This window comes from Prunus avium, chromosome 1 (assembly GCF_965620075.1).
Source record: "Prunus avium chromosome 1, drPruAviu1.hap1.1, whole genome shotgun sequence".
Classification (NCBI taxonomy): domain Eukaryota; kingdom Viridiplantae; phylum Streptophyta; class Magnoliopsida; order Rosales; family Rosaceae; genus Prunus; species Prunus avium.
In genome coordinates, this window is record NC_142284.1 from 2,247,230 (window position 1) to 2,272,207 (window position 24,978).

General features: G+C 36.2%; 4 protein-coding genes and 2 pseudogenes across 6 annotated transcripts; 2 read left to right on the plus strand and 4 right to left on the minus strand.

Annotated features, from left to right (window-relative positions):
• Positions 1 to 866: 866 nt before the first annotated feature.
• Positions 867 to 3,361, minus strand: LOC148297133 (uncharacterized; annotated as a pseudogene).
• Positions 3,362 to 8,477: 5,116 nt separating this feature from the next.
• On the plus strand, positions 8,478 to 11,989 carry LOC110763592 (protein SIEVE ELEMENT OCCLUSION B-like). The gene is made up of 7 exons (XM_021966411.2): positions 8,478 to 8,779; positions 8,872 to 8,964; positions 9,200 to 9,654; positions 9,803 to 9,897; positions 9,989 to 10,122; positions 10,238 to 10,705; positions 11,111 to 11,989. Exons 1-7 carry the CDS (start codon positions 8,534 to 8,536, stop codon positions 11,708 to 11,710), a joined length of 2,091 nt encoding a protein of 696 aa, XP_021822103.2. The 5' UTR covers positions 8,478 to 8,533; the 3' UTR covers positions 11,711 to 11,989.
• A 2,530-nt stretch (positions 11,990 to 14,519) lies between these two features.
• LOC110763577 (UPF0481 protein At3g47200-like) lies at positions 14,520 to 15,089 on the plus strand. Its single transcript, XM_021966388.1, has one exon. It carries the CDS (start codon positions 14,520 to 14,522, stop codon positions 15,087 to 15,089), a length of 570 nt encoding a protein of 189 aa, XP_021822080.1.
• A 927-nt stretch (positions 15,090 to 16,016) lies between these two features.
• LOC110763551 (DNA-directed RNA polymerase V subunit 7 pseudogene) lies at positions 16,017 to 16,717 on the minus strand (annotated as a pseudogene).
• A 2,248-nt stretch (positions 16,718 to 18,965) lies between these two features.
• On the minus strand, positions 18,966 to 19,766 carry LOC110763595 (DNA-directed RNA polymerase V subunit 7). The gene has a single exon (XM_021966415.2). The coding sequence runs from the start codon at positions 19,715 to 19,717 to the stop codon at positions 19,187 to 19,189; it is 531 nt and encodes a 176-aa protein (XP_021822107.1). The 5' UTR covers positions 19,718 to 19,766; the 3' UTR covers positions 18,966 to 19,186.
• Positions 19,767 to 22,814: 3,048 nt separating this feature from the next.
• Positions 22,815 to 24,870, minus strand: LOC110763549 (DNA-directed RNA polymerase V subunit 7). Of its 3 annotated transcripts, XM_088253197.1 has the most exons (3): positions 24,674 to 24,863; positions 24,059 to 24,413; positions 22,815 to 23,578 (listed from the first exon to the last, which is right to left on the minus strand). In XM_088253197.1, the coding sequence occupies exons 2-3, from the start codon at positions 24,111 to 24,113 to the stop codon at positions 22,995 to 22,997; spliced, it is 639 nt and encodes a 212-aa protein (XP_088109323.1). In that variant the 5' UTR covers positions 24,114 to 24,413; positions 24,674 to 24,863; the 3' UTR covers positions 22,815 to 22,994. The 3 variants fall into 3 exon arrangements, with proteins under 3 accessions (XP_088109323.1, XP_021822035.2, XP_021822034.2); XM_021966343.2 differs by lacking the exon at positions 24,059 to 24,413 and having other exon boundaries at positions 24,714 to 24,870; XM_021966342.2 differs by lacking the exon at positions 24,059 to 24,413 and having other exon boundaries at positions 24,674 to 24,859.
• Positions 24,871 to 24,978: the final 108 nt, after the last annotated feature.

A 24,978-nucleotide genomic window follows, 5' to 3' on the forward strand; every position in this document is an offset into this window, starting at 1 on the left:
AGAAATTCTGTTAAGTATCTGATGTGGAAGATATTTAGAGCTCATATGTCCAATCATATCATGACATATGGATTAAATAAATAAATAAATAATTTTTTTTTTTTTAATGAAAATCCATTTAGCCTCTCTCTCTCTCTCTCTCCTCCTCCTCCTCCATGTGCTCTCCTTCTCCCTCTATTTTTTTATTGCCTCTACAACCTGACCACCCCATGCCTACCCGCAACCCACCCCTCTCCCTCTGTATATTTTGCAAAATAATCACTTGCACAAGGTAGTTTCACATTTCCTTTTACACAAACATTTATTCAAACTTAAAATAATTAAAAACTGAGGGAGAGAGTAGAGGAGGAGAGAGGGGGCAGAGGAAAAAACATAGGGAGAAGGAGAGGATAGGGAGGAGAGAGGGAGAGCAAAGGGGGAGATAGGGTGGAGAGAGAGGGTAGAGGGGGAGAGAGGTGGAATAGAGGAAGGGGGATGAAAAGTTGCAGAAAAAGTTGAATTTTCGTCCACATGTCACAATGTGATTGGATATGTGGTCTCTACTTATCTTCCATGTCACACTTAATAGAATTTCTAACAGCAAGGACTATATATGACAAAAAGTCATAACGTTAAGGACTATTAATGTCACAAAAAAACCTCAAGGACCATTCGTGACAATTTTGTAAACGTCAAGGACCATTTGTGATTTAAAAAAAACCTTTTATATATAATACACCTTGTGCTTGCCACGTTTTGGTTATTGCAGACATCACGTCATTATACTTTGGTAGAATTAGATAAAGTTTTTCTATTTAAACTCCACACTTTTCTTTGTTCACTCTATATTCTACCAAGAACTTTAATAATTTAATTAATTCACTCAATCATCTCTTACCACGAGGGACCCTTAACCCATGTCTTCTACTGATTGCATCACGAAGTATTCGAGAATCTGCAGCAGAACCCTCCCAACTAGGTAATACATATATGAATTGCATATCTTGGAAGCATACTCCCAAGACATTTGTAGCAATCTCATTCTTCCTAGTTCGGTACTTAGACTTGTCAGCTTCTGGCACATGTAATCTAATATATGTCCCATCTAGTGCTCCAAGACAATTTTACAAGATTAAACAGATTAAACAATTTATAAGCAAACTTTATTTCTTATTTTTCATATAAGAGTAAAGACTTTTGGCATATTCATGATTTACCTTAAACCATTTCCACCTCTCATCTGTAGAGTTCCCATGCACTGGTTCTGGTGTTTTTAACAACTCATTTTGTAGACATAAAATTGCCCCTAAAACTGTATTAAAATAACTACTAATGGTTTCCCCAGAAAGGTAAAAATCATTTTGTATGACTCTGTTCTTCTTGTGATGTGCCAATACATTCAAAAAGACAGCTAACATTTCATCTACAGAAACATTTCTTGTATCATGGAGTCTACCAGTGCTCTTAGCATAGAGCATAACTTGGAGAATGTATGTAAATCCATGCAGAGTTCGTCTACACATCTTCTATCAGTCTCATATATCATGCGATTCATATTTCCAATTCTCTGAAAATCATTATGTCACGCCCCAACCCACGGATTTAAGTAATTTTGGGTTAAGACGTGATTCACACCTTAATTATAGAATTTAATAAAATAAAAAAACTATAACTAAAATGTGAAGAAACATTTAAATAAATAAAGTAAATATTTCACATAGAATATTCAAAACAACAACATCTGAAAGCTTGGAATAGTTATATTATTTTACAAGCCAGAACTACTAAAGAGTTTACTAAAAGAGTAACTCATTATTTATCCACAAGCTAGGTACACAGTAAACTCTTATAAATATGCCAAAATCATCACAAGCTCTAGCTTTCAGGTTCGATACCTGCAAAATCTATTAGGGGGTGAGCGAAACCACAGCTCAGTAGGGACATAAACCTTTTTACATGAAATTGATATAATTAAATTAAGTGACAAACAATCACACAGCCAAATATCACATTATTAATAATAATGCATGAATGCTCTTCATCTAATCCCGTTAATTCATATAACTGGACAAGCAGACCTGCACGTCCCATACCGTGCTTATACCACTTGGTCCCGGATGCCCATTTATATGAACTAACACCCATATCAACCGTCCCATAATTCCCCCTTTTGTTAGTCATCTTGCCTAACTCCCTTTCGCCAGTCCCGAATCACCCAATAAAAACCATGTGCACTGTGGGATCCCTGAGACCTGGTACCTGCCAAGAGTTAGACTCAACTACACAAAAGACTATATCCATTACCCTCTTTTCCATCATTATTATCTCCAACCGACATCTCCAACTAATTTTCATGACATAATATAATTATGCATTTCACATATCTATATATCCCACAACAATGTAGCTATTCAAAATATCACCAATGTATCAACATTGTTCAACCAATCAAGAACACATAAACATTCCAAGAATAACATTCAATTGTAACAAGAATATTAATCAAATAATCATATCATGCATAATATATTGTTCACAAAATTTAATTAAATCAATCTCTGTAAAAGGCCCCCAAGAAACCCCTACCTTGATTCCATTGTTTTTACAATGTGAGATAACTCTACAATCCAACGCCTTGAGTTCCTCCAAAGTCTTTCTTGTTCTACCAACTCTTCTAATATTTTTCCTCTTCTTTCTTCTCTCTATCACTTTCTTGTTCTATCACTTACTATTTATTCATGTTGTAAACAAAAAGTTAAGGGAATGTTCCTATTTATATGCAAATGAGAGTCGGCTTAATGGTGAGGTAGAAGTTGAAAAGTCGGTCATTTCATGTAAGTGGTGTCAATTGGCATGTGTAAGTAATTGCAAATGCTGCCAGCTATAAGAGTTTTGAGCAAGAGGTGTTCAAAGCTTAGCATAATCAAGCTATATTGATGACAACACACAAGATGATTGTGCTCCTTGCTTAGCTAAAAGTTACGTACAAGTCTATCCAAATATGAATCAAAGTTGGTTACTCCAACCCTCTAAACTTAGCCACCAAGTAATCACTAACATGCAAGAGGTGAAATGATATTTAAAACATATTTGGATATTTAATCAAAGTATATATTTATTAATGATAATATTCATGAAAGTATAATCATTTACCAAGACAACAAAATATTTATTTTCATGAAATATATATATATAAAAATTTTTAAAATACAGGACTTCACACATTATTTCTAGGTCTTGATCTCAAGAGGTGCTTTCTATAATGCATTTCCATAATGATATACATTATAATGTAGAATATGATCATGATATTAGACAAACACCTAATAGAGTCCAACATTAGAAGAGTCCTTTTCCTCTTTGACAATTTTATACGCACCATAATTGCATAATATATCATTAATAACATAATCAATTATAGCAAGAAAAGAACACCATCAATCAATAAGAAACCTAAATAACAAAACTAACGTAAAAACATCAATCCATAATTAAGCATAGTTTATTAGTGTGATTTGGGTAATTGGCATCATAATCCACCACCCCACAGACACCAAATAAAGAAAAATTCCTCTATCAACGTCTTGTCTTACCTCAACCAAAATTTCAGACGGTGTATTAGAGCAAAATACATATTAAACCCAGAAAAAGAATAAGAAAACGTAGAAGGACATCAAATAATCCAACTATTAAACCCAAAACTCAAGTCAATTCATATAATGAAAATTTGGGTGCTCAGGTGGGGAAAAAAAGGGAAGAAGAAAAATAAACATGGAAATAGAACGTGAAAACCTGCGAAGAAAAATCCATCTTGTTTGAAACTGCTCTGCGGATGAGAATGTGAAAACCTGGGTGAGGTTGAAGTTCTGGCTTCCTTGTGTAAACAGAGTTACTGGGAAATAGAACATTGCTGAGAAATATCTGGGGAAATATAACATTGTTGGGATTTTAAGAAATTTGAATTTTAAAAAAAAGAAAAAAGAATATCAATAGTTGTTGGATAAAAACTGTAATTATGAATTGTCAGTAAGGACAAATTAGTCAGAAAAAAAGTGTATTTAATGCTAGTCTTACTTTCCCATGGGAAGGGAAAGTAAAACCCAAGGAGGAAGGAAGGCTTCACTTTCCCTCCTACTTCCCCATGTGTCAGGCAACGATTTCCCATGCCTGACTTACCAAACATGGGAAATCAATTGATTTCTCATCCCCAAGATTCCTTTCCCATGAACCAAATGGGGCCTTGATGATTGCATGTGCGTTAACAATCTTTACGGTTTGAAACATGCTCCTCAAGCCTGGAATGCCAAATTTACTGGATATCTCCTCTTGATTTTAAAGCATCCCAATCTCACCCTAGTCTTTTTCTGAAGAAATCTAGAAATTATGTGGAAATATTATTGCTTTATGTGGATGATGTCATCCTTGGTTCTAATCAAGTTCTTGTTTATATTGTTGTTGATAATTTGAGTGCAAGTGTGGTGGTGGCTTCATTGGTTTTTGGTTGTTGTTTGTTTTCAGTTTTCTTATTTTGTAATAATTGTATCTCCTTTTGAGTTGGGTGTTTGATTGTTTCCTAGTCTCTACTCGTATTTTATACTTGTGAGAGTTTAAAAGTTGTAGTTGTATTGGTAGATTTGGGCCATGCGATTCATGATGGTTTGTTCTGGCATGCGGCTTTTATGTCGAAATTTATCTAGCTTTTTGTGGCCTAAATCTTGATAAACCCTGTGTGGTTTCTATACTTTCATATTTATATCACCCCTTTGTGGGTATTTGTATTACCCCTTTGTGGACATTTATATTACACATTTATACGTATTTATAACTGTGGTTGATGATCTTTGTATTACCCCTTTGTGGACATTTGTATTACCCATTTATGAGTATTTATCACAGTGGTTGATGATCTTTGTACATAATGTGTTAATATAGGAAAATGCTAGGGAGACCAACTTTACATACCAACTTGTATACTATCTCTCTAATAGAGCGTGGAACCCATTATATTGGTGGGCTCCACCTCTATTAGAGAGATTGTATAAAAGTTGATCTCCCTAGCATGACCCGTTAATATAATGGTCGTTTTTCTGTATAAAAATAAAATAAAAAGTTTGATATCATACAAAATTATAAACTGATAACTAGTGGGAAGTCTGACTAATCTACACTACTACTTAATCCTTAGCAAGTGCCGATGTGAATCATAATCAATCACATTACAGTCAAATATTGCCACTGGCAAGTCTGGCCCACCAGGCATAGTTCATCAAAAGTCGCCCTTGAAGTCTTTAATTAATAATTAAGGGTTCTCAAGGTTGACAGAATGTGATGTTAGATTAACGTACAGATGGAAAGAAATTGGAGTGTATTATTGGGTTGTTGGCTTCAACTTTAACAATTTTATTTGTGCATATGTGTGAAGTCTTTAATTAATAATTAAGGGTTCTCAAGCTTAGCAGATGCTGCACTGCACAAGTCAAGAAGCGGTATGATATGAGCACTGCTTATATGTGTTAATGACCTCTATGAATACACCACCGACGTCATCGTTTCCGTTATTGCCAACGTCAATTGAAGTGTTATATTGATATCCACCTACCTGTCCTATTTTCTCATCCACCTTATTTTCAAAATTTAAAAGATAAATTTATCCTTTTATAAAATTACTTCAAAGGACTTGAAAAAAACATATTTAAAAATTCATATAAAGTTAATTAATTTTCTTTCACAACACAATATATTAGTTTTTTAAAAAAGGGGAAAAAAAATTCCTTCCTCCATCTCTCTTTCATGTACAAAGAACAATCTTATTTAACATCTGTTGTTCGTTTTCAAAATTTGCCCTTTTCTTCCTTAACATCAACAACGTAATCTTAATCTCAATCCTTCAATCTTTTTATATGGGTGGTCTCCATCTTCCTCAAAATTAAAAGAATAAAAAAATCTAAAAAATAAAAAGATTGTACAGAAACCACCAGCCATCACAAACCCAACACTACCTTCCTGGTCAACACCGGTAGGATATGGATCGCAGGTCCAACTGAACCCCAGTCAACTTATGGGTTGATCCACAATCAACTTATATATTCCTTGTTTTCTAGAGAGAGAGAGAGAAAGAAAGAAAAAAAGATAAACAAAGAGGAAGAGGGAGGGGTGGTGGGCGGTGGTTGATGGTTCATTTTGATTTTTGATTTTTGATTTTTTATAATTGTTTGAATTAAGTTAAAGGGTATTTTAGTGATAATGGTGGGTGAGAAAATAGTATTGTGTTTTTTCAAATTTATATGGTGGGTGAAAAGATAAGGTGGATGGAAAAATAAGACAAGGGGGTGGAAATAGCAGCACTCTAAAAAAAAAACATATTTGAAAAAGTCGCCTGTGAAAAACGTTCAAGTCTAAACAAAATTTGAAAATTATGCTTTTCTAGATATTGATTGAAAAAACAAGTAGTGACGTAGGGCATAACGAAGTCGATGACGACTTTGTATATACAAGTAGGAATATATTTTACGATCTTTTGTTCGGATCTGCACAGAAAAAGAATAAATTGTGTTAGTTGAGGAAGCCACAATTTGTTTCGGCAAGTAGGCTAAAGATATGTCATATATTTACTATTAAAGCATAATAATTAACAAGACTACGAAGGTATACGTACGACTTCGGATAAGATTATGATTAGTTGGAATGCTTAATTGGAGAAAATAATCATAACATGGGAACATGTTAAAATGCTAACGTGGATATGTTGAAGAATCAAAACAGGAGTATTTTTATTTTAGTTTTTTGGTTTCTTTTATTGAGAAAATTTAATAATCAATACTTTAGAACTTTCGTTAAAGACTCCAACTTTTTCCCAGAAGACTCTGTCTGGTCATTTTTTATTTGCAGACAAGTACTGGTCATTTTTTAAACTCGTCATTATTCTTTTAAACTATCAGAAAGAAAAAAAGAAAAACAAAGTCTTTGTTTAAGGAGAGAAGCTTCCCTAGTCCTGTTGGTTGGCCTTTCTAGTCTCAATCCTGTTGCAGTTCAATCTTGGATATTTAACTTGTGTTCTTATCATCAAAGACTTCATTTAGAAAAAGAATAAAAAGAGACTTTGTTAGAGAACTTGGACAATAAATAATTACAAAACTATTCTTTCTAAATTTTTTTAACACATTTTGATTAGGTTTTATTAGTTTTCTTACTCTACACACATATGTAACATTGTATATACCTTGCCAACACGAGTTAGTTCAGTTGGTATGGTCCCTATACTGTGTGTCCCCTCACCAATGTTCGAGTCCCGCTGTCAGCAATTTCGTATTGGTGGGTAATCCGTAAATCCGAAAAGGTCTTTGATTTGCCCTGACCTTGGATGTGGGGGTAGCCTCTCCCTCCCCTAAACTTTTTGTTACCAAAAAAGACATTATATATACCTTCTTATGGGGTGGAATGAATCATTCAGAAATTTCTCAAATATTTTAGGAGTTATTTACACTCATAGCCCCTAAGATTTTTCGTGTTTTCACAAATTCATGATATTTCGACATTACATAAACACATCATAATTTTTACCAATCCATAAAAAACGCAACTCTGGAGTCCTCGTACCAACCATGCACGTCACATGATCTCTTTTGTTCAAACAAATAGTGACGTAGGGCAGTAACAAAATCGATGACGTTGAACGACTCTGTCACTGGTGCGCAAAGTCGTGGAGTTGAGTGTATATAATACAAGTCGAAGTATATATTTGACGATCTTCGATTGGATCTGCACAAAAAAGAATAAAATGTTTTATTTTGAATCCACAATTTCTTTCGGTACATACAATAATAATTAGTGGGTTGATGAAAGACTTAAACACGACTTTGGATAAACTATGTGGTAACGAGGGATGCTTCATTGGAGAAAATAATAATAATTAGTGGGAAACACAATTTTTTTTTTCTTCAAACGAGAGGATTTAGTTAAAAATTGGGAATTGAAGAGGAGAAATTGATATTTGCATTGTTTTTCAACTTAAGCATGAAACTTATTAAATGATGCGCGGAAAAAATAGTGAGAATTGGGGGTTGAGATTTCCGAGTTTAATTTCCACCACAAGAAGCGTCATTTCACAATTTCTATTGAGCAAAAATTTGTTTTTCCCTATAATTTCTGTAATTTTACAAAATTCAACATACATAAATCCAAACACTAAAATTATTAATTGCCCGAAATTTAAACGATGGAGATCTAAATTCCTTCATTTTAGAATTCTATGTAATTTTTAATTCCTTCATCCAAGCGAAGGGTTGGAAAGCATTAATACACACGCATAAAAAGAAGTTGGATCCAATGTGAAAGTGAAACATAGCATATGGCAAATTGGGAGTATAATACTGAGGTGGATCCTTCTTATACGGTACTGCCCTAGTTAGTGTCCAAGGTGAAGAAGCTTATAAGGCTATAAATAGGGCTGTAGGCAGGCACACCGAACTCACTGCAAAGACAAGCCATCCTAGTTATTCTGTGTTCTGACTTGAACCCCAAAATCTAGAGTTTCCATTCCAAGCAAGCCATCACCATGGGCTCGGTCTCCAAATCAGTCTTTCAAGTAGTCAGTACTACTACTACTACTACAAGTATTGAAAACATGGAGGCCTCTAAGAAGAGCCTATTTGCCATGAGTGACGCAGAAATTTTGGAAGACATTTATGCCACTCATGAAGTTAGTCATGACCACGATTCCTTTGACGTTCATTCTCTTTTCTCCATCACTCAAAGCATCATTAAGTGTTCAAAGCAGATCGTCGATAGTATCGACCAGAAGGTATGTATGGTACTATTATATACTACACCGTTGAGCTGAGTTTTTTGAGTATTAAAACACTTGTAATTTATTGCTTGTGACTTGTTTTGCAGGTCCCCCAAGTATACGCTGAAAATATGGGTGGAATAACTATTGCACCCAGCTTCAGCACGCCCTTGTGCGTTTTAAAGTCCATAGTTCGAGAGGTAATTTCATTGCCTTCTAATTTATTTGCATCAGTAGGGACTCGAATTTGGGTAACATTATTCATTCTAACAATGAAAAGGCTATGGAGAGAAAACAAATGTCACAAAACCAAACGCAAGAATGAATGAAATTGAGATACACGATTAATTAGTATATGTTTGTAGATAATATTAGTCATATTCATGTTAGTACATATATAACTCATCATAGTAATTAAATGTGCAATTATTTCAGGTGCCATGTAAGGCTCCAGGGGAAAAGAATGCCCACGATGCCACGCTGAAAATACTTAGGATGGTGTCAAAGTATTCATGGGAAGCGAAGGCTGTGTTGTCCCTGGCGGCTTTTTCTTTGGAATATGGAGAGTTCTGGCTGAGTGCCCAGCATCAACAATCTGAGCAACTTGCCAAGTCTGTGGCATTCCTTAAGGGAGTGCCAATCCTTCTGAAGCCCGAAAACTTCAAGCAACGCGGCAGAGCTGTCACTGATCTCAGCAATGTGATCATGTCCACGTTGCAAGTGATTGATTGCATCTTTCAATTGGAGAAGCTTTCCATCACTTATAATGATGCAAAGGAGTTGAGAGAAACTTTGGCAAATGCAAGGAAAGATATCTCGGTGAATGTCTTTTGGTGTATCATTACAACTGTAGCTTGCGCCACTAACATCACCCTCCTTACTAGTGATGAGTAAGTTTCATCCACATCTTCTCCACACTTATACATCACGTACGATGAATTAATCAATTGTTTAGATTGACAATCGAACAATGCCCAAATTTCATTTACCAAGAACTGATTTGTACGTAGTATAACTGTTTTAATTCATTCATATCAGGGGGAACTCACACGACCTTGTCCAGTATGCTCAGAAGATCACAATCATCCTCAATAAACTTAAGCAACAGCTTAAGATCTGCAAAGAGGAAATAGGTGGGTTTACTTGATGAGCATTCACAAGGAAATGCATACGTTGCTCTTGCAATACAATGCTGACATTCCTTTTTTGTATTATTTAATACAGAGAAGTTACAGACCTACATGAAGCTCAAACAACTCTTCCAAATTCCTACTGAGATTATGGAGGTTATGAAGATCCTAATCTTTTTCAAGCATAATGCGGAGACAACCATTTTCGATGGTTCCACTAAGAAACTGGTTTGCTCTCTCATCATAGCACATTAATCTCTTTTGAATTTTAAATGAATAAAAATACAAATTTGTGTCATGCAGTTGATTTTATAATTGCGTGCATAATGTTAATTTCTAACAGGTTGACATCGACAATCTAAGGACGAAGAATGTGTTGTTGTTCATTTCGAGCCTAGAGATATCTGAGGATTATATTGCTCGTCTCAGACCCATATATGATTTTACGAAGGATAATAATGAGTATAAGATTGTTTGGATTCCTATAGTGGAGAAGTGGACTAAAGATCTGCAACACAAGTTTGAGACCCTGCAGGCTAAGATGCCATGGTACACAGTAGGCAAGGCTGGTGCCCACATTGCAGGCATCAAGTACATCAAGGAGGATTGGAACTTCAATGGTAAGCCTATGCTGGTTGTGTTGAACACAAAGAGTCAGCTCCAACATTACAACGCTCTGCGCATGATTTGGATATGGGGATGCCAAGCCTTTCCTTTCACACAGGAAAAAGAAAAACAGCTCTTACTTTCTCTCCAAGATACATGGTTTTCCGCGTTAATAGATGGCATTAACACTAAGTTATTCAAATGGGTGAGTTCTTGCTAACAAATTGATGGATGTTCATTTTATAATTTACGTTGTCCATGCTAATTGCACATACAAGTAATGCATGCACACAAAAAAATAAAATCAAATAGATATAAGAAATTTGTTGTGTTCTAAAGTCTATAGGCAAACACTGCGTATCAAATAAAAATCGAAAGACAATAAGGGTAAGCAAATGACTAAATAACTTCTGATTTGGTCCCTTCTTTTTTTTTTTTTTTTTTTTCCGTGGATGATTTTAAAGAACCTTAAAAAATTAGGATTCAATTGCAGGATGACGATAATATGTTCTCATGACAAATTAGGATTTAAAGTGATCACTTTTCTTAAATGCAAACATCGCGCCGTTGGAAACTTACTCTATATATATATACATTTTATTTCCAACAGATGAAAGACGATTACATTTTCTTCTATGGAGGGGATTCAGTGTGGACGAATCAGTTCAAGGAGAAAGCAACTGCCCTTATAAATGATGAAATCATAAAAGAATCAAAGATTTCTATTGAGTTATATCTTGTGGAGAAGAACGCAAATAATGATGGAGGGGATGACCGCTTTAGCACCTTCTGGTCCGCCATAGAAACCATGTTCCATATCAAGGTTATCAGTAAGCAGATTGACGACGTGGTAAAACAAGTTCAGAAGCTTCTTTCCTACAAAGATGACAAGAGTGGATGGGCTGTGCTCATCCAAGGCCGTAAGCTTGTGGCCATTGGTGCTGGTTCGACAATGTATACTGTTCTCGACCAATACCACACGTGGAATCAGCAAGAAACACTAACAATAGAAAACTTTGGACAAGTTTTTAATCAACAGCATGGGACGGCGGTTAAAGAAACTGGTCACGTCTGCAGCTGCTTTAGCATCCCAGGTGCAACTGGAAGCACCCTAGAGGCTATGGTATGCTACGAGTGTGGCAATGTCATGGAGGCATTCTTCAGCTATAAGTGCTGCCATGACAAGAAGAAGGCGCCTTTGATCACCTAATAATTCATAATGCGCCACGCAACTACGATCGAGGTTCCAGAGGGTTAAGGAATGCATGTCTTTTTCGCATTTTAGTTCGTGTCTTTATTTGATAAAATAATGGGCAACAATATTATGTTGGTAATGTGATTGTGATGCCCACCGATGTTTGTTTCTGTTTCAACTACTGCAATGTTATTGTGTTCTTCTTTCAGTAATGTTATGCTTCTGAAAATTTTCCATGGTCACTCATGTTTCCCATTAATTTATTATGTACCACTTTAGAATCTTATGGCCTTGGTATCAAATAAAGACTAACCAATCTTATCCAGCACCATACAGTATGCACGCATAAAGATTGAGAATTGACCTAACTTAGGTCAATTCTAGGGGTGGATGCGGTACGTGAACCGCAATTTCTCAGGCAAACCGCAAACTGTTAGCAGCTATAGCAGCTATATTAGGTGTTAGTTAGGTCAACCTTGTCTTCTATTAGTTGTCTTCTAGTAAGACGCAAAACCTTGTTTTATGGAGGACTTTCTTTCCTTGTCTCATGGAGACCTTGTTTCATGGAAGCCTTGTTTCCATAGTTTGTAGTTATAAATGTGTTGTAAGTAATATAAAAGAACCAAGTTGAAGAAATCAGAAAATGTTTTGTGTTGTTCTCATTCTCTCTATATTTTCCACTTGTTCTATCTATATTTTTCAGAATTTGACATGGTATCAGAGCAACGATCTTGCTGACTCTAGCCTTGAATCTTTGTTGTTGTCCTGGGGGAAGATGATTTCTTCCATCCTGGTATGTAGTATGTACATCCATTAGTTAACGCTTCTCTTAAAAAATGACTCACAAGACAAAGTCTTTTGTGAAAGTTGAAGTCTTTAACAAAAGCTCTAAAGTATTGCTAATTACTCAATAAAACAAACCAGAAAAATAAAATAAAAATTATTCCTGTACTGATTCTTGGACAGAAGAATACAAAACATCCATGTATGTTATTAGGAAGATCTTCTGAATTATGGTTTTTTAATTCACATCGCTTAGAAGTCTTCTTAATTATGTTTCTCGCTTTGAAAATTGAACATGCTTGAATAAAAAGGAATATATGATATGTCATTAGCATACGTAGCGAAAGATATTGTTGCTTTCAAACTAATACAAGAATTTGCTATTTCTCTGTGGATATCATTAGCATATTATTTTCTCCCCAACTAATGCTAATTGACGTTGGCAATATCGCAAACGATGACGTCGGTGGTGTATGAATTGAGGTTATTAATAGTATTAACATCAAAAGACTCTCTGAAGGTTTGGGGTCATTCTCAATATGGACCCCCAAGTTTCAATTTCATCAATTTACACCCCATGATTTCAAATCTGACCAATTTAAGCTTTCAGTTAAGTTGACCGTTTGGTCAGACGTTAACTGATGACTTGTCCACTGTAGGACCCACAATTGACACGTGATCAGTTAACATCTGACCAAACGGTCAACTTAACGGAAGGCTTATATTGGTCAAATTTGAAAACCATAGGGTGTTAATTGATGAAATTGAAACTCAAGAGCCCATATTGAGAATGACCCTAAACCTTCAGCGAGTCTTTTGATGTTAATCCTTATTAATAATATATGTCACTGTAGAAAGGACTGTCTTCAATTTCTTTCGATATGTACGCTATCTAACATCATATTCTATACACACATGTTCATATGATTTTTAGTTCAATTTCCAGAACATGTGAAAATGATTATTAAACTCGAGGACCCTAGTTAAATAATGACGTGCCCATGGCGAAGAACCCTTTTTAATTAACATGCCATGACGTGCCCATGGCATGCCAATGACGTGCAGGGCGATCGCTGATCATCTATGCCCTGTTGGGCAAGACTGTCATGTACATCGGCACTTGTTAAAGATAAGATTAAGTACCCAACAAAACAAAAATATGAGATTAAAAATGCAGATTAGTCAGCCTATTTGTTGGAGTTATCAGTTTATCAGAAACAATAATGATTTTTGTATTTTTTTTTGGCTTTGTTGTGAGGTCATACCTTAACAAGCAAGTGTCAAAGAACAGAAGAAAAAAAAATCCTCATAGAGGAATAGTCAAAATATTTTGTGGGTTCTATATTCAAAGTGTATTTTAATTATACGTGTTTTATTCAAACTCTTTTTTTATTGATATATGAGAGGTCGTGTACAAAGTAAAAAAAATATGTTTCCGACTACATTGATAGTGATTATCAAGAGTTAAGAGCTGTCGGAATGTACAAATATTTTGTAAAAGAAGTATAAAAAATATTTCCAATGAGAAATTATTGTCTGAAAAATAATATATATTATCCTTAGTAAAAGACCAATGTAATTTGGGTGCCACGCGTAAGTCCTTCCGGTTCGAGGTTGTGGGTCTGCTTTGGCAGTGATGGTGAGAGTAGCCAATCTCCCCCTAAACTTTTGTTCACCAAAAAAAAAAAACCAATGTAACAAATTCCAAAAACTCATACAATCCTAAGATATATCCTATATCACTAGTCCTCGAATCCCACTTCCAACCGAATAAGGTGTTTGATTGCAGCTTTCAAGTCTTCCTGTGACTTAATTGTATGTAAATACAGCTTCCTTGAAATGCAAAAGCTTATCCCATGATTCAAGCACACCTACAATTAATGTGGGTCATGATACTTTCAAAATTCATTAAATATTCTTTTCTTTTTTTTCTTTTTTAACTTTGTTAGTTATAGTTTTTCCATTCCATGAGCACAGAAAAGAAAAAAAAGAAAAGAAGAAAACTTTTTGTATACCAAGAAGAAAGAGCAATAATACAGAAATGGACTCGGAGTTTCCTCCTGCAATTGCTCTAGCGCAGGCAGGCGTTAAATTTCAAAGCGTTTCCGATGCTGGCAGCATAATGAATATCGAATTCGAAAAGGGGGTATTTCGTTATTTTGGATACAAAAGGAGTACTTTTAAAATTCCACACCTACCAATTGGGGAGCTGACAGATCCATTGTTCAGGAACCTCATTGCCTTTGAGCAATGCTACCATCACCATTCGCATGAAATAACATCTTATGCCTTTTTGATGAATAAACTCGTCGCTTCCAGCAAGGACATGGAGATTCTTTGTGAGAAACGGATCATAGATAACTGGTTGAGCGCTGAAGATGGTGCCAACTACTTCAGCAAGCTCTGCAACGACACCGCCCTCAACAAGTTCTACTATGATGAACTCTGCGCTCAAGTGAAAATGCATTACCAGATCAAATGGTACAGGTGGCTTGAAAAGTTGAACCGTGACTATTTCGCAAACCCATGGAGTTACATTTCTCTCATTGCAGCTGCTATACTTCTGGGTCTCACCGTGGTGCAGACAGTGTACGCCATACACAGTAAGTAGACAGTGTGTGGATCTCTTTTGGTTTGAGATGGGTTTATCAGTTTTCACTGCCATTATGTTTTTATTTGTTTGCTTTTACTGGAAGGCTTTCTGCTATATGTGGACTTTGGTACTCAAGGTTGATATACATTTTTTAATGGGTGAATTTGTATCAACGGATTAAGACATGATCACGCATATAACACAAGTTTTTAGTGGTTCACCTATAATGGGACTACATCACTATAAATCACACATATAACACAAGTTTTGAATGGTTCACCTATAATGAGACTACATCACTATAGTTTATATCTTTGTATTTGTATTTGAATATGGAGATTATATTGTACATGAGAGAGAGATATGGGGAGAGAGGCTTGAGAGCTAGTAGAAGAGAAATAGAGAGCTTGGGAGAGCTTTGGAAAGCGGCAGTTGATCATCCCTTTGTTTGGAGGTGGTCAGCTCCTTTTTTAGTTCAAGTAGTTGTAGATAATGCATGGCTCTTCTCAGTGTGGGGCTTTTGCATGGCTATCCTTAATTTGGGGTGTTGGGCATGGAGAAAGCATGAGAGAGCTAGGGCTCCCTACTCCTTGATTGGTGGTGGGATGTGATATATGACAAGCATAGATTATTCCTTGATTAGTGGGATTTGCTTAAATGGGGAGCATGGTGTCAACAACATTATTGGCTCATTAATTATCTGATAGTTTAAGCTTTTGGAGCTCTCAATATGTCAACATGGTGTGTCACACTCTTCCTTTCACTAAAATATCTTACTAATCTTCCTCAAAAATTGAATACATTTCAGATAGTAGGGCATATCATATTACATCAATGAAAGTGAAAATATCCGATTCTCATCAATGAAAGATTTTATATTACATATGATATATTTGATAAGAGAAATCAATAAACATCAACTAACAGAAGGAAGGGATCCGAAGTTACTGCAGGCATCATATTATGAGGTCAACCTTAATAGTACTAGTAAACCAACAAAACAAAAAGTAAAACACAACCAGCACTAATTGCCAAGGTTTAAGTACAAAACATGCTTAGAAACATACTTCCAAGTCCAGGTCATATATATAATCATGCACAAAATACCATGAACAAGCTAATTAAGAAACTGGTCCTAAATAATCAACGTCCAAACCAATCACAGCACGAAATTCCCTCTTTTCTGGAAGCCATTGAGTACCGATGACAACGAAGCAAACCACCACGTCTTTTTCAATCTTAGACGATAGCTTGTCATTCAAGAACATTGGATTGTCTCCAAGCACGTATCGGTAATCCGGCATTTTCTTGTTAGAGAGAAATACAGTTTCAGCTGGACCGCATTGCAAGAAAACTCCATATCTCAGCACCTCCTGAACAACACCCAGTAAGACCTCTCCCTTGAAAAGCTTGAAGGTGGTGCCGCTGAAAAGAACTGGAAACTCCACCTCCCCAGTTCCCTGCTTCACTCTGCCATCTCCTATGCTGTCCACAGATGTGACAGCAACGTAGTACCCAACATCTTTGGCTGCCTTTCTTTGAGCAAAATCTTCAAGCAGGTGGTGTACGATTGATCTTTGGAGCATCGGTCCCAGGCTTTCAGCTGGGACTAAAACATTCCAGGGCAACTGTACTTTGAGAAACATAGTGAATTAATTGTTTTTCTTCTTAAAACAATACTACATAGTCATACAAAGAGAACACTGAAGAATACATATATAATATATATATATACACATAACACAAACACAACGAAGAATAGCTAGGGTTTTTTTTTTTTTGGGTGAAAATAATAGCTAGGGTTTGCAACAACTACTTGTAGTTAATTAGTATACCTACCACCCTGATAGTAAATTGTCACCTACCTCAATCCTCAATGTAACGTGTAGACAGATGCATAATTAATGTGGGGTTTAATTCAAAACACCTTAAATATGTTAGCTAGTTTGCTGCAGTCAGGGCTACGCTCTGCTAAGGGCCTTTCCTCAAATGGAATGGTGACGGGAGCTTTGCTTATTAATTTCCTGCATCCACGGTGGTTCAGCTGTTGCTGTTTTAGTAGCTAGGTTCGTTCTGGTCCCTAAAGCATTATATCAACTTTTGTAGCAATTTGAGAGTTGGCGGGATGGGCTGGGCTTAATAGAGCCTCGGTGAATGGAAGGGCCATGTAACCGAGGAGGCTTTTGTTCAAGTGTACATCTCCGCGTTTGGTTTGCGGGGAAAGGTGCTTAGGAAGGGAAATCATTAATTTCCCATGTTTGGTGCCGAGATATAGGAAAAGGTTTACTCAAAATGAAACCCTCCTCCATTCCACGTTGAATTTGACATCTCTAAGGCCTTCTCCAACCCTGGGGCTAAACCCAAAAAAATCCCAAAATTTGGCCCAAATTCATCCCCAACGCATGTATAGGGAGGGAGCTTCTATAATGAGGAGGTTGAGTGAGGAGCTTATTTGAGGAGGCTCATCTCACCATCAAAAGGGGTGTGGACCCCCCAATGCACCCCCCCATGTGCTTTGTTTTTAGTTGTTGATGGTGAGATTTCACCTCCTCAAATAAGCTCCTCACTCAACCTCCTCATTCTAGCCTCTCCAGTATAGGGAGGGGGGAATTTTAGGCAGATTGATATGTGGGGCGGTATTTGGCCCAACTTTCCAGTCCATACGGAATTGTTGTGGGGCCCAATTCACATCAAACCAAGGAGCCACGTGAAGACCCCAGCTACATGGACCACCTATCACCAACTTGCCCATGCTGCTTGCGCCACTTGTCAAACCCAGAATAACTATTTGTTTCAATCCAACGGCTGCATAGTTGTTGTGTCAATTTTATTTTTTTTCATTCTACATATAATCAATGGCCAGGATATTTTTAAGCAATCTCAATGGAAAAAATTCACATTCAATGACTGAAATTTAAATCCAACAGCAAAATTAATTTTTATTATTACTCTAAATCAGATTCAAGCCAAAATAATTTTGTGATTATCATTTATCTTAATATGTTTTGATTTTTAACTGAAATTATATTATGTTTTGGATTTTGAATTTTTTTTAGGTTAAAATGTTTAGAAAATTAAATCACAAATGTTGAAATAAAAATAATGTTAAAAAAAATTAACCAAAAAAAAAATTTAGGGGTTAACCATTTTTAAACAAGTTAATAAGTATGCATGGTTGGAGAAAAAAATTATTTGAGTCCGGGCAATACATAAATAGTTGTATTTTTAAGGGGAGAAATTTGGGTTTAGCCCCATTTGGGTTGGAGATGGCCTAAGGTCTTGTTTGGTTCATAAGAAAAGAGGCTTGGAGATAGGAAATCAATTGTTTTTCCATATTTGCTAAGTCCATGCATAGAAAATGGTTGCCTGACACATGGAAAAGTAAGGACGAAAGTGAAGCTCTCCTCCCCCCATGAGTTTTGTTTTTCTCCTTGTGGGAAAGTTTGGGAAAATAAGCCAACATTAAATGCACATTTTTCATGATCATAGTGTCCCCATTAACAATTTAAAATTACAATATAGCATTAAATGCATTCTTTTTTTTTATTTGATTTCATATGGGTATAATTGAAAAATTAAACAAATTTTGTTTTATATTCATACACAAACCAAATATGTGAAAGAAAATAAAGTGGTATTTCCTGATTACTTTCCCATAATTACCAAACATGATAAAGAAATCTTCCATTTCTCATCCCTTGGGAAAGACATCAAAAATTATTTCCCATCAAATTTTTTCCGCGAACCAAACAGGCCAAAGGCGATGTTCGACTTTCTGATATTCAATCCATTCTCTACCTCTTGCTTCATCTTTTTTTTCCAAATAATACGCGTAGCGAAGAACAACAATATAAACCAACACTATTAAGTGCAAGGGCCAAAATGTCATGGATTAAAAAACAAAAATGCTAGAACTGATCTGTTTTAGAGTGCGAACAGCAAGTTATCCAGGATAAAAGTGTATATTAATTCCTTGCTAAGAAAAACAGCAACAGACTTCAACCTTTACTGAGAAAGATCCGAAGTTACTCACATGATATTAACATTCCAAAGACAGACTGATACAGTCAGCAAAAACACTATGCTACGAAGGGATTGGCTAGAAGGTAACCAAACTAAGAAACTGGTCCTAGATAATCTGCATGCAAACCAACCAACGCCTGAAATTCTCTTTCTGATTCAAGCCACTTAGTCCCAATGACAATGAAACGAACCGTGGAGCCCTTCTCAATTTTAGACATCTTGCTATTCATGAATACAGGATTCTCCCCAGGCACATAATCATAATCAGGCATCTTCAGCTTAGAGAGATAGATGTTTTCAACTGGGCCACAACTCAGAAAAACTCCATGCTTCAGAACTTTGTGGACAACACCCTCTGCAATCTCTCCCCTGAAAAGCTTGAAGGTGATGCCGCTAAAAGCAACTGGAAACAGCACATCCCCAGTATGCTCCCTGACCCTACCCTCTCCTATGCTCTCCAGAGTTGTGAGAGCAAGAAGGTATCCCAGATCCTTGGTTGCCTTTCTTGATGCAAATTCATCCAGCAGGCGGACCACAATTGACTTTTGGAGCATCAGTCCTTTTATATCAAGGCTCTCAGCAGGGATGACCACATTCCACGGCAACTGTACTTTGAGAAACATGGTTGCTTTTTCCTACATGCCATACACCAAAGAATGAATCAGCAACTAAAAGTACATTAGTTTTAATCCATGAATCCTTCTCAAAAGTACATTAGATTTGAGGAAAATAGAACTTTACGAGCAGAACCAGTTCAAATATGGGCCCTACATTGCCCATGAGAGGAGGGGTGTTAACCTACCCGCAAAAACTATTTCCGCTGTTTCTACGCACGACTCAAAGACCAAAACTCCTGTTGTCTCTTTATCTTCACCTCTCTCTATGAAATCTTTGGATTTAATCCATTTGGAAACCATATCCTCCTTACCATATGCATGTCAGCAAATGCTGTATTATTAATTATTCTACATACCACAATCACATTTCTCTCTCAATAAAGTAACTAGACAGAATAAGAAAGCTAAAGTTATATACGCTTGCAATGAATGCTCCCCTGCTTCCTCAACACTCATCTCACTATCTTTTTAATCTGGCACTCATTCCTAACTAGAATGACCGACCAAACAAAGAAAAGCTGAAATAAGATATCTTATCAATCCTCATCCCATGCACCAACCTTTACTTTAGCTTTTGAGATCTTGAGCAAAGGAATAAAATAAAAAACAATCCAATATAGAGCTCCAAAGAAGATGCACTGATGCTAAAGATGCTTTCTTTAGGACAATCTTATCTACAAATTAATTTCTTATTTTTCTACTTCATTTCAGGGTTTTGGTCCAATTAATCCTTAACATCTAAACAATTATTTAGCTTATGTGATCTATATATATCACTTCTCTTTAAGTACTCCATTTCTCAAATCTGATATCTGTAGACACAGAGACCAATAGTTATGGGTCAATTATTACTTTGTTTCTACAAATGTAGGATAGAGCAAACATAAATGCATTAACCAAGTACACGCAAAACTACATCAGTCACCAGTTCCTCCGACTCCATTACCATATATTGCAAATCAAAGCTTTATCAATGAAATAAAGTCATTTTGCTCAAAACACAGATACAGAGAGCTTAAAATACTTGAAAGCACATGACTTTAACCTTATAGAGGTAAAATTTAAAGGCCCTGAGACCAAAAAACACTGAGGATACTGAAATTTGCGAAAGCTTAACAAAGAGGGCTTAAGGGCAAGAACCTGGTTACGATTTAAGAACAAAACCCGATAGAGAAAACTTACTGAGGCTCCACAGGTGGGACGAAATTGATGTGTAAGAAAAGTATTGGAAGGTTTTCACGCAATTTGTATGAGTGAGACCATGCAGCACCGTGCTTTGATATAACGAGCTGCTTAGGGATGTTTGGCAAGTTGGTCAGCATAACCGCTAATATCAGATAAGGCCAATTTAATAAGGTGACACCCATTCATCCTAGTTTTTTTCTTATACAATCAATATCAGGGGTGGGTGATTCGAAAACATGACCTCATCGTGTGTACCAATAGATGCTCTAAACTACTTGACTTACAATTCCCTTGCATTCTAGTTATTCTTTTTTCAAATACATCCTAAAGTCAATACTTGAAAAACTAACAAAACAAAACAAAACTACAGCAAGTTTAATCACATTTGGTAAAACTGTTAATAAAACTTGTTTGTGGAAAAAAAATTATGTGAATAGTTTATCCGAAAAGAAAAAAAAAATTATTTCTCACTCCCCTCTATTAGAAAGAGAGGCTTGGCTCTGAAATGGAAATGAAAATCGAGTGTTTCGTGGTTTAAAAACACTGCCCCACCCAGCAATCCCTAGTTGTGATTTAGTTGTTGTGGGAAACCAAATTCCATTCCTTCTGGCAGGTGAGTAGAACTCATACGCTGATACACATTAGCAAGAACTAACTACCCCCAGTGAAACAAAGTGAAGCAGCAGCTGACTGATACTAGGTTCTTTAATTGTTTTTTTCTTTGTTTTAACTGATAGAAAACACTATAAACAACATTCTTGAAAGACATACAAGACAAAAGCAACAAAAGAAACACAGCATGAGTCTAAACCATAATCCCCATTTTCCCATTCCCTCATGATCTTTCTACCTCCATGTCTAAGGTAAAGAGGTCCTGACACCACAAAAAGCTGTTCGATCAATTCACATGTTCTTCAAACCACACACAACCATTTTACCAAACCACAAAATCACATCACTCAAGCATTCACTGTGAAGCAAATTCCACTAACTGAATCAACAAACCCAAATCGAATTAATCAATTTATATGGAACCCATTTACTCGAAGAATCAAATAATTCAACCGCAAACTTACATATACATAGAGAGATAGATAAAGATTAGGGTTTGCAAAACCTTAAAGCACGCACCTTTGAAAGGCTAAGACCTTGAAGAGGAAACGGAAGCTTTAGGAGCTTGGGATGAGACAGAGGGGCGAGTGCTCAACCGTGTGTAGCCCAAAAGACTGGTCCCGCGGACGAAGAAGCACGAGCTCACTCACTGAGCCAATGTCTCTGGTCCTCAGCCGAGCAGAGCTTGACTGCGTGAGGGAGAAATTTTGATATGCTTTATATGTCATGCCTTAAGCTACAATTGCCGCCACCTGTTTCAATTGCTGAAAGCCACGTGGATAACTAGCATGCGCATTTTCATATTTTGGAGCCAAAAAATACATTAAAAATGTTACGTCTGACAAATAAAACCAATATTTCCTCAAAATGAAAAGAACAATTATACATTCTAATTCATGGAAATAACACATTTGTTAAGTTATTATTCCCATCGAGTAATACATTTGACTCCTTAAGTGGTGTAGTGTCATTTGAAGGGTCAATTTGGTTTGGTTTTTTGCTCCCAATTTTTGTGTTACCATAGAAAATACTTCTCAATGAACCTTGTACTGAATACGTGAATGTAGTGTAGAAGAACGCTTGATTGATTACTCCCCTATATATTTTCGGTCTTTAACCGTGTTAAAGTATTATTGTTAATGAGTTAAGTTTAGAGGGTCAATTCATTATTTACATGAATAATTCTCATCAGTCAGTTTTCCAATGTCAAAGCTGAGCATAACTAGTAGCAAACATGTTTTTGTAACTAAAACACTCAAAATGTCTCTTCCCAATCAAATTGTCCAGGTTTTTTTACCACTATAAATGCAGTTAAACCAATTTAGCATTGGAGCACCAGTTTGGGAATACATTTTGCTGCTCATGTCCACATCACAATGAAAATTAAGATCTATTTCCCATAAGCATCTTAAAGGGTAAAACTGAACTAGTCTTCCTATCAGGTAATTACAATTTTACAAAAGCAACCTTCATATAGTTTGAATCTTTACAAATCCAGTCCATCAGGACCAGTAACGGGACCAAGCAAATCACCCTGTAAACTGGCAAGCATCATAAACTCCTTTGTTATATCTTCCCTCCTCTCAATCCATCTGACTCCAAGCACCTCGAAGCGAACCACAACATCCTTCTCTATCCTTGCAAGGTCATCATGCAAGAAGACGGGTTTTTCCCCAACAACATAGCGGTAATTTGGCATTTTTCGAGCAGAAAGAAAAACATATTTAACAGGTCCACATCTCAAGAAAACCCCAAGTCTGTATACGTGATGAACGACTCCTTCCAAGATCTCTCCCTTGTGAGGCAGGAACATCCGACAATTGAAAACTACAGGGAAGAACACATCTCCTGAGTTGCGTACAACTTCTCCTTTTCCTATCCTCTTTAAGCCAGTGACTGCAAGAAAGTATCCGAGATCCTCGTCTGCCTTCTCGCTTAACAAACCCTCCAAAAGACGTGTTACAATGAACCTTGAAGAAACAAGTTTGTCCCTGTCTAGATTTTCAGCAAGGACAGCCACTTCCCTGAGCAGTTCCACTTCATAAAACATGTTCAGATCAACTTCAAAAACTGGCCAAAAGAAACAAGGTTATAAACAAAGCTTTCAGAATCAATCTACCTGCTTCTTAGGAAACGCATAAAGATAAAACAAAGGCCCCAGAAAATTGAAAACAGAGAATGAAAAACGAGGACCTCTCTAAATAATAGAACCGGTGGCCAATGGGGAGCTAATTAACTATCAAGCATCGACTGGTCGAATGGTGTAAATACAGAATCATATGTATCACGGTATCAACAGCAGTAATAAGATACTAACAAACTAGGTATATATTCAATCAGGAATTAAAATTTCCAAATCACTGGAACAAGTCTGTTAAATGAATTTTCTAAGTGGAAACCTGCTGGTGGTGTCAAAGTCAACTCAGAAATTGGGCCATGTTATTTCTATCAGACACAATTATCAGAGAGACCTTGCTAACGAGGGAAACATGATACATAACATGCATTCAAGAAATCATCCATTCACAAGAAATCACAAAAGCCGCATACATTCTCTCATCTGATTCTTATAAAAGACCTCTAAATCCATTCTTAAGAGATGCATCTTTTCCTCTTCGGCACTGCTAGCCAAACAGTTGAGCACCACTCAGTTTGTTGGGTATAACTTATTAAATTCCCTTCAATCAAATATACAGTTGATTAAAAAATCTCAGTTATAATCTTATTACAGTAATTGAAATAAAAGTAGGATTCTTAGAATTTCAATTTCTCAACAGTAGAAAGCAAAATTCTCTGCTCCAACTAATCTTTAACATCTAGACAATCCTTTAGCTTATCAGATCCATAACTTCTCTCTGTAAGTCTCCATTTCTCCTAAAAATTTATCATTTCTCATATCTGATATCTGTAGAGCAAACATAAATGCATTAACCAAGTACATGCAGAGCAGTTCCTATGACTCAATTAATATACATTGCAAATCAAAGCTTTATCAATAAAGTCATTTTGCTCAAAACCCAGATACAGAGAGCTCACAAATACTTGAACGCACATGACTTTAATCTTAAAGAAGTAAAATTCAAAGGCCACGAGACAAAAAAAAAAACAAATCTGAGGATATTGAAATTTGCGAAAGATCAACAAAGATGGCTTAAGAGTAAAAACCTGGTTACGATTTGAGAAGAAAACCCGATAGAGAACTTACAGGGGCTTTGAAAGAGATCCACAGGTGGGACGAAATTGATGGGTAAGAAGAAATGGAAGGCTTTTCACGGAGTTTGAACGAGTGAGAGACCACGCAGCACTGTGTGTGCAGTTTTGCTCTTTCAAGGTGCTTTGTTATATACTGAGCTGCTAGGGGATGTTTGGCAAGTTGGTCATCGTAACCCCTATATCGGATAAGACCAATTTAATAGGTTGCCACCTATTCATCCTATTTCGTTTTTCTTTTTTTCCTTAATACAATTGAT

What these genes read in the sequence shown, in the direction of transcription:
- LOC110763592 (XM_021966411.2), top strand. Translation starts at nt 8,534, where the DNA reads ATGGGCTCGGTCTCCAAATCAGTCTTTCAAGTAGTCAGTACTACTACT. An exon ending in ATGGTTCCACTAAGAAACTG is followed by an intron (nt 10,123 to 10,237) that starts GTTTGCTCTCTC and finishes AATTTCTAACAG; the next exon opens with GTTGACATCGACAATCTAAG. An exon ending in ACACTAAGTTATTCAAATGG is followed by an intron (nt 10,706 to 11,110) that starts GTGAGTTCTTGC and finishes TATTTCCAACAG; the next exon opens with ATGAAAGACGATTACATTTT.
- LOC110763577 (XM_021966388.1), top strand. Translation starts at nt 14,520, where the DNA reads ATGGACTCGGAGTTTCCTCCTGCAATTGCTCTAGCGCAGGCAGGCGTT.
- LOC110763595 (XM_021966415.2), bottom strand. Translation starts at nt 19,717, where the DNA reads ATGTTTCTCAAAGTACAGTTGCCGTGGAATGTGGTCATCCCTGCTGAG.
- LOC110763549 (XM_088253197.1), bottom strand. Translation starts at nt 24,113, where the DNA reads ATGCATCTCTTAAGAATGGATTTAGAGGTCTTTTATAAGAATCAGATG. An exon ending in TAAGAATCAGATGAGAGAAT is followed by an intron (nt 23,579 to 24,058) that starts GTATGCGGCTTT and finishes TCTTTTGGCCAG; the next exon opens with TTTTTGAAGTTGATCTGAAC.